Raw genomic sequence first — 7,407 nt, forward strand, 5'->3', positions numbered from 1 at the left:
ATTTAGCCAACTTCTCATATAGTAATCTTTAACCGATTTTCTCGCAATGAGCTGCATTCGACAGAGGGCAAAGCCTAGTGGATCATTACTGAATTTGATAACGATTGATTATTGCATTGCGTTTAAAAATTATAAAGAAATATGTGTATCGAACCATACAAGGAAATCTATCAAACGAGAAACAAACATATCCTGTATCAAGGAGCTAGACTTTACTAGTAATGTCTAGCTCATTGATCCTGTATGCGAGGCTCTTTAACAGCGTTGCTAAATCTCCTGCAAAAGAAATGGTCCATCTCGAAAGCCCCGAACGCAATACCTGGAACAAAATGGTGACGGCAGGATTTGACAGGAAATATATGGGCTAACTGTCAAATCCTGTCGTTATCGTCGCCGTTCCGTTCAATTGCGCTAAAGACTTAAGTAGCTTAAATACAGCATCAGTAAAGCTATCAGTACACATGATGGAAAATAACTGTCTGGGCTGCCGTTGTTCTTGTACCAACGCAGACCCTGGGATTTAATTATTTCATTTTTTGACTTTCTCGTTCGATCTTTTTATAGAAGGCTCGGAGACCCATGATGTTATATACCAATCGATGTGTATGTGTGTGTGCACACGGAAACCGAAAAACATTAGTCAACTTTTCTAGTAGTAATCCTTAACCGATTTTCTCGCAACAAGTTGCATTCAACGGGGACAAACCCTATTTGATCACTACAGAAAATAATCACGATCGGTCATTGCGTCATGAAGAAAATGCTATATCAAACCGTGTAAGGTTGGTTGGTTGACCTGATCGCAAATTCTTCTTCTTCTTCTTCAATGCCTCTACATTCCAAATGGAACTTGGCCTGCTTTTCAACTTAAAGCTTGATTCACTTAGTACTTGGCCGCACGAAATTAGACATTTCTTTGCCGAAAAAGTACATAGAAAAGTGGTTCAGGTTTTAGTATACAGGGAATTTAGTAAACTTTGAAGAAAAAAAATATCGAAAAATTATTCATTGGCATTTCGGATGAATTCTCGTACTTTTCTCTCAATACCTCTCGTTACTGTGCAAAAGCACAGTAGAACGGTCAACTTGATTTGCCATTTTTTCACACCACTTCTCCATATAAGATGGTATTCTGATTGTTTTGCACCATTTCTTAAGTTTCCCTCTGATAATTGCCTAATATTTTTCGTTGGGACGAAAATTTGGGCATTTTGGTGGGTTGATAGTTTTTTCAATAACGTCATTATCATTCGGTTCATACCATCCATTACATCCCGTCTGTAATGGCAGCTTGTCAAGTCAGGCCAATACCGGACAGTCGTGTGATTGAATGGATGGCAAAAATCGCTTCTGAAGACAGCTGCCTTGTATATTTGCCCATTTATGATCACTCCAGTGATGAAAACTTTAGTTTTCTTCCCACAACTGCAGATGCTTTGAAACACCATCAATTTGTGGGCAATCTTGCCTGCATAGATATATTTGAATTTTCCTGGGACAAACGGAAGGGTGTTTGGAAAGGTAAAACTTGTGTCCTGGGAATTGAAAATCCATTTACATATTTATTTCATCGCCCATCAAAATACATCAATTGTATGTCGTCAGAACTTCCAGCATTCTTGCGAAATGTTTGGCAACCAGGTTCTGTTTCAGGGTCCTGTTGGGCTGCTTACTGACATCATATGACTTGAAACCTTCGCGCCGACAGATTATTTGAGCTGTGATCTACGGCGCAGTGAATCTTTTCGCTAAATCATGCAAAAAAATCCCATAATTGTTCCGAACTGCTCTGCAGACTTTCACTTGTAGTTTCTGGTCGTATGTTCCATTTCCATGGTTGTTTTGTTCTACGCGATCCAGCAATAGTGTTTCCCGATAACGTTTGACAGTTTTTACACTCAATCATTCCTCCTGACCATGGGAAGATCCATTAATTACGTAACGCAAAAAATGGACATTTTAAACCCCCCTCCCCGCTATGTCACACTTTTTGTATGAAATATCTGAAAATTTTGTATGGATCGTCACAGTTCACTCAACCCCCCTCCTCCCTCTAAGCGTTACGTAATTTGTGGACGTTCCCCATGTTGGATTTCCAACGTGATAGTGCAAAATTTGTTCCCATCTCTCGCGTTCCATTTTCGATAACTTTTGAACGTGAGCATCAATACTGATGAAACTTTCACCATAAATTGAATAAACCTTCCGCAACGATGTGATGTATTTTACTTCTCGGTATGGCCACCAGAGGCGCCGCAGTAATTGGAAAGAAACTGCCAAATACTAAGTGGATCAAGCTTTAATCCTAAGAATCCAAGAAATTGTTTTAGAGAACCCAACAATCCCAACAAAAACTTATAAAAATCCGTAAAAATATCTGATCAATCCGCAAGTGCAAAAGAGTGGAGACAAAATCTGCAATTATGCGCTGGGCTGGAAACGCAGCAGAGGCAAACACAGTGACTCCGGACGACGAAGCATAAACATGAGCATGATGACCGTGCATTTATATAACATTTTCATGCTAGAAGTATAGGTATGAGAGCCCATTTCCAGTTCTAGCAATTTATAGAACATGAGAAATATATTGAAAGATACAAAGTAGGATGAATGAAACGGGACTGGGATTGATCCCACGACCTCCTGCGTATGAGGCAGAAGTGGTAGCCATATGACCACCAAGCTCAATAAAGAAATAAAGGAAGTCGATAGGAATCTGACCAGGAACAAGGTCAAGGCTAAAATGAGCAACCGCCCCATTTACTTCGAGTAGTGTACGAATAATAACAGCAAGAATTAAATTCAACTATTGGTCATTTTACCCTGCGTTAATTAATATGCGATGAAATAAATTTTAATTTGTTATAATACCTTTTTGAACGTACATCCAAAGTCTGCGTCTAGTTTTAACACCGCTTCTATTTGCGAAGTTCTATTCACGTTGCAGATCTTCTACTCCAATACACCAAATGACGCTTTATTAGCCAGCACTAGTGAATAACAGATGCACGATTTGACACACTCTCAACACACGTGTGTATAAATTAACAATAATAAAATATCAATTCAACCAATATTAGCACCTTTGATTCAATAACTAACAAACTGTATATTCTTCAACAGCAATTGGTCGCGATGCCAATTACTATAAACTTGTTCTCAAGTTTCTCAACCGATTCAGCGTACTACAACTTCCGTTCAATAAGTGTTTGAATCAATCACAATTTGTCTCGTAACGATTTCACGCACGTGTGGAAACATCCGCTTCAATAATCGATAGGTTGCACTCGGGTTAAAATGCGTCTAGCTCAAACGCGATCGTATAGACAACTAAACCCGCAACGCCGAACCAAGTTACCAAGTAAAGCAACGACCCGACTGGACCGTCTGCAGAGAGGTGTGTATAAACAAACCATTTTCCGCGATCGTCGTCGTTTCTTTCCGTTGCGTCTCGTTTGTAAATCGTCCATCACTTCGTAGAAAACGGCAGAACCGAACGGTGCAGCCTAATCGCCGAGGAATTAATTTTCCGTCGCCGTACCTCATATAGAAGGACATCTGTTTGCGCATATTGAGGTGTTATGATGTGGTGCGTATTTACTGTTCAGTTATGCATTCGCAGTGCGGCGCGGTGCCGGTCATCAGTGACGCAAAGCGCCTCACTCGCATCTATGTACATGTAGAACAAAGCCAGCAAACAGCTGATCACGCCGGCTTAGTTGCTTGTAGCGCGATCGTTGAAAAATGTTGCGCTTGCCTCGTGTGACGTGACGTAGATCTACAGCTGTGTCACTAAACGGGTAGATAAATAAATCAACCTAGTTTTCGAGTTGCTTTTGATTCTCAAAATACGAAAAAATGAGAAAAATGTCGTCGTCTAAAAACTATGTTTATACTATTTTATTTAATTACGCAAAATCATGTGTGTCTTGATCTTGAAAGATAAGCATGACGACTTTAAAAATTAAAAATCAATCAAGTACGAGATACTCAATGCCAAAGAGATTTATGGAACATGCTGAAGACTACTTGAAATAAATATATATTCAACGTTCAGTACACTCCGAACTACGATCAAACTCATTATCTTCGCAATGGGCGAATAGCTGTTTTTTTTTCGTTTTTTCATAATTCTAGGAACTTTTTTCAAATGGGCCTAATTGATTCTGACCTTGATTTTTGGAACAGCGATTGTGTGGGGGATATTCGGCCAAACTCCTGAGAGCAAACTCCGTATTGCAGTAGATAGTCAGCTTCAAGCTGTAAATTTATTACGATTATTTGGCGAATTATTAACAGGGAAACCTACTCACAAATTTTGGTGAAACAATTCGTAAATGTCGGGTATTATCGAGGTTTGAGCTTCTGCGGCCTAACTCTATAGGATATCTGCGTCTAGTCGAAGTCCTAGGAATGCTTATGAGCAGTTTTCCACTATAGGTTAAGGTAATATGGTAATATAAACAGTCTGTCGAATTCATAGGTAATTAATATAAATTTCAGTCACAATATTACATTATTATACGTACAATCTACCAGGCGCAATAGGAATAGTTTAGTAGACACCGTAATTAAATGATTTATAAATTTACAAACAATAGAAGCTTAAAGCATATGAATCGATATTAACAAATCATCAAAACAAAGTTTTTCTTCATTCCCTCGCTTTGTTCATTCTGTCAGTTCGTCCGTCAGGTTGAAGTTTCATTCCTTGACAGCTATTCGCCGCGTCCATTAGGCAAGCGTCGCTGCTACGAGGGACTCCATCGCTACATACCCCCTCCCGTAAATCCTGGTGTTGATCCGGATCTTCCATATCCGCATTGCCTACGCATCCAGGTTTACTTGCCTCCAAGATGTCCAGCACGGCTAGTTTCACCGCTGGTCTACGTAGCACACCGGTTGCTGTACGCACCAAAGCTTGGCGAACTCTACCGTCTTTACCCAGAAACACTTCTTCTACAGTTCCACGTGTCCACGTGTTCCTCTTTAACTCTCCGACTATCATAACTATATCACCAATCTTTATGTCTTCACACTCCGTAAACCATTTGCATCTTCTCGTTATCACCGGAAGGTACTCTTTAATTTAGCGCCGCCAGAATTGGTCAATTATGTGCTGCGCTAGCTTCCAGCTGCTTCGGAGAGTAAGCCCAACATCCATTGGTTCCGTAGGAAGTATTTTGACCCCGCTTGAACAACCAAGTAAAAAGTGATTTGGTGTCAAAGCCTCATTGTCAGCTGATTCAAGCGGAACGTATGTTAGCGGTCTTGAGTTGACCATACATTCGGCTTCGTACAAGATGGTTAATAGCGTTTCGTCATCTGGTTTCCTAGGCGATTCTAGAAGAACATTAATGGCTGACTTAACGGAACGAACTAGTCGTTCCCAAACGCCACCCATGTGGGGAGCGCTTGGTGGATTGAAAATCCAACGGGTGTGAGCGCTAGTAAAGGTTAGCGCCATCTCTTCACTTGTGGTCCTTATTTGTTCTTTCAACTGCCTATTGGCTCCATGGAAACATGTTCCGTTGTCGCTGTACACTTCAGCTGGTGGCCCACGTCGAGCGACAAACCTACGAACTGCCATGATGCATGATTCCGTATTTAGACTATGGACGACCTCTAAATGAACCGTCCTGATTGACAAGCAGGTAAAAAGTGCTACCCATCGTTTCACTTGGGATCTCCCAACCTTTACCAATATAGGACCGAAGTAATCGAGGCCGACTGCCGTAAATGGTTTGATGTAAGCCTGTAGTCTTGCAAGCGGTAATGGAGCCATAAGCGGTGCACGACAGGATGCCTTCTCTATGCGACAGATCAAGCACTGTTTTTCTATTTTTTTCTACCAAGGCTCTGAGTTTAGCAATATCGAACCGTTGTCTTAATTCATTCACCACCGTCTCACGGTTCTCATGGCAATAACGGCGGTGGTACCAATCCACGATAAGTTGCGCGATACGATGATTTCTCGGTAGAATACAAGGGAACTTAGCCTCAAAAGACGCAAAGGGGCATGCTGCAATACGACCTCGCACTCTGAGAATTCCTTGGTTGTCCATATATGGACATGCTTTGTAGATCGAGCTTGACTTCTTTACAATACCGTGTCGTGCTTCGGCGGATCCTTGTGTCAACCGTAGAACCTTGATTTCGTCATGGAATGCTTCCCTTTGTGCCATTCGCCAAAGACTTTCTTCAGCTTTCTTCAGCTCATCTTGATTCAATGGTCCTGTTTCGGTATTTTGGCTACATTGCTGTCGTCGAAGATTGATTTTAAACCGAAACACGTAAGCCATCATACGGTGGAGCGTGGTCCACTTGCTGAACCTTGTGGTATCTACTAGTGGAACAGACAACCAGTGAACATGATTTGGACGCAACTCCTCCTTTGTAGTGAAGGATTGAGGAGGTTTTGGCCAGTGTGTCTCTGGATTTTTCAGGAACGTGGGGCCGCAAAACCAGGGATTGTTTTGATTGAAGTTTGGCCCATTATGCCATTTGGTAGCTTTATCAGCGACATTCATTTCGGAGGGTACCCAACGCCATTCTTCTGGACTGCTTGCCGTAAGAATTTCACCAATGCGTATTGCGACGAATTTTTGATACCGGCGATGGTCTGATCGGATCCACGCCAAAACTGTTGTCGAATCGCTCCAAAGAATTTTCCGTGTAATATGGAGCTTGTGGTGGTTTTGAATCGCCTCCACCAGATGTACCCCCAGAACTGCCGCCTTCAGCTCAAGCCGAGGAATGGACAACGTCTTTATTGGAGCTACCTTCGTTTTAGCAATAACCAAAGCAACTTGAACCTGATTTCCAGTTTCCAGGCGAAAGTATGCAGCGCATGCATAAGCCGAACCACTTGCATCTACGAAAACATGCAACTCTAGGGTTTTCAGTTCCTTTGGGAGTGATTCTCGGAAATAGCAACGCGGTATTCTAAGATTGCGTAATTCTGGAAACAAGTTGATCCACTGCCGCCACCATACGTACAACTGTTCTCCGATTATTTCGTCCCATGTAATGCCCGCAGCCCAAATGTCTTGGATAAGAACTTTGCCATGTACCAAGAAAAATGATTAAAAGCCTAACGGGTCAAAAAGACTCATGACCAGCTTCAACACTTCCTGTTTGGTAGGGACGTAGTCATTTTCTAAAATCAGTTTAAGGTCACTGCGCATATCAAAGGTAAAGATAAAAGTATCATCGTTTGGCAGCCATTTCATGCCGATTTCTGATTCCGCTTCTCCTCGCTACAGCAGCATCTCCTTTCCCCTTTCACTTTGTGATTCCCTATTCCTTCTAGAACTTGCGTTGAATTTGACATGAAATTTCGTAATTGAATCCCCCTTTAGAATGAACTAACGAGACTTCCTTCGTCACGTCTATGGCTTCCTGGAC

General features: G+C 41.7%; 1 protein-coding gene across 1 annotated transcript in view; it reads right to left on the minus strand.

Moving 5' to 3' along the window:
• Positions 1 to 3,332, minus strand: part of LOC134205191 (sodium-independent sulfate anion transporter) — a 189,405-nt gene extending 186,073 nt beyond the window's left edge. The window contains exon 1 of the mRNA XM_062680212.1: positions 2,872 to 3,332. Coding sequence (XP_062536196.1) covers positions 2,872 to 2,887 — 16 coding nt within the window. The 5' untranslated portion in view covers positions 2,888 to 3,332. The remainder of the gene's footprint in view (positions 1 to 2,871) is intronic.
• Between the last annotated feature and the right edge of the window lie 4,075 nt (positions 3,333 to 7,407).

This window comes from Armigeres subalbatus, chromosome 1 (assembly GCF_024139115.2).
Source record: "Armigeres subalbatus isolate Guangzhou_Male chromosome 1, GZ_Asu_2, whole genome shotgun sequence".
Taxonomy (NCBI): Eukaryota; Metazoa; Arthropoda; class Insecta; order Diptera; family Culicidae; genus Armigeres; species Armigeres subalbatus.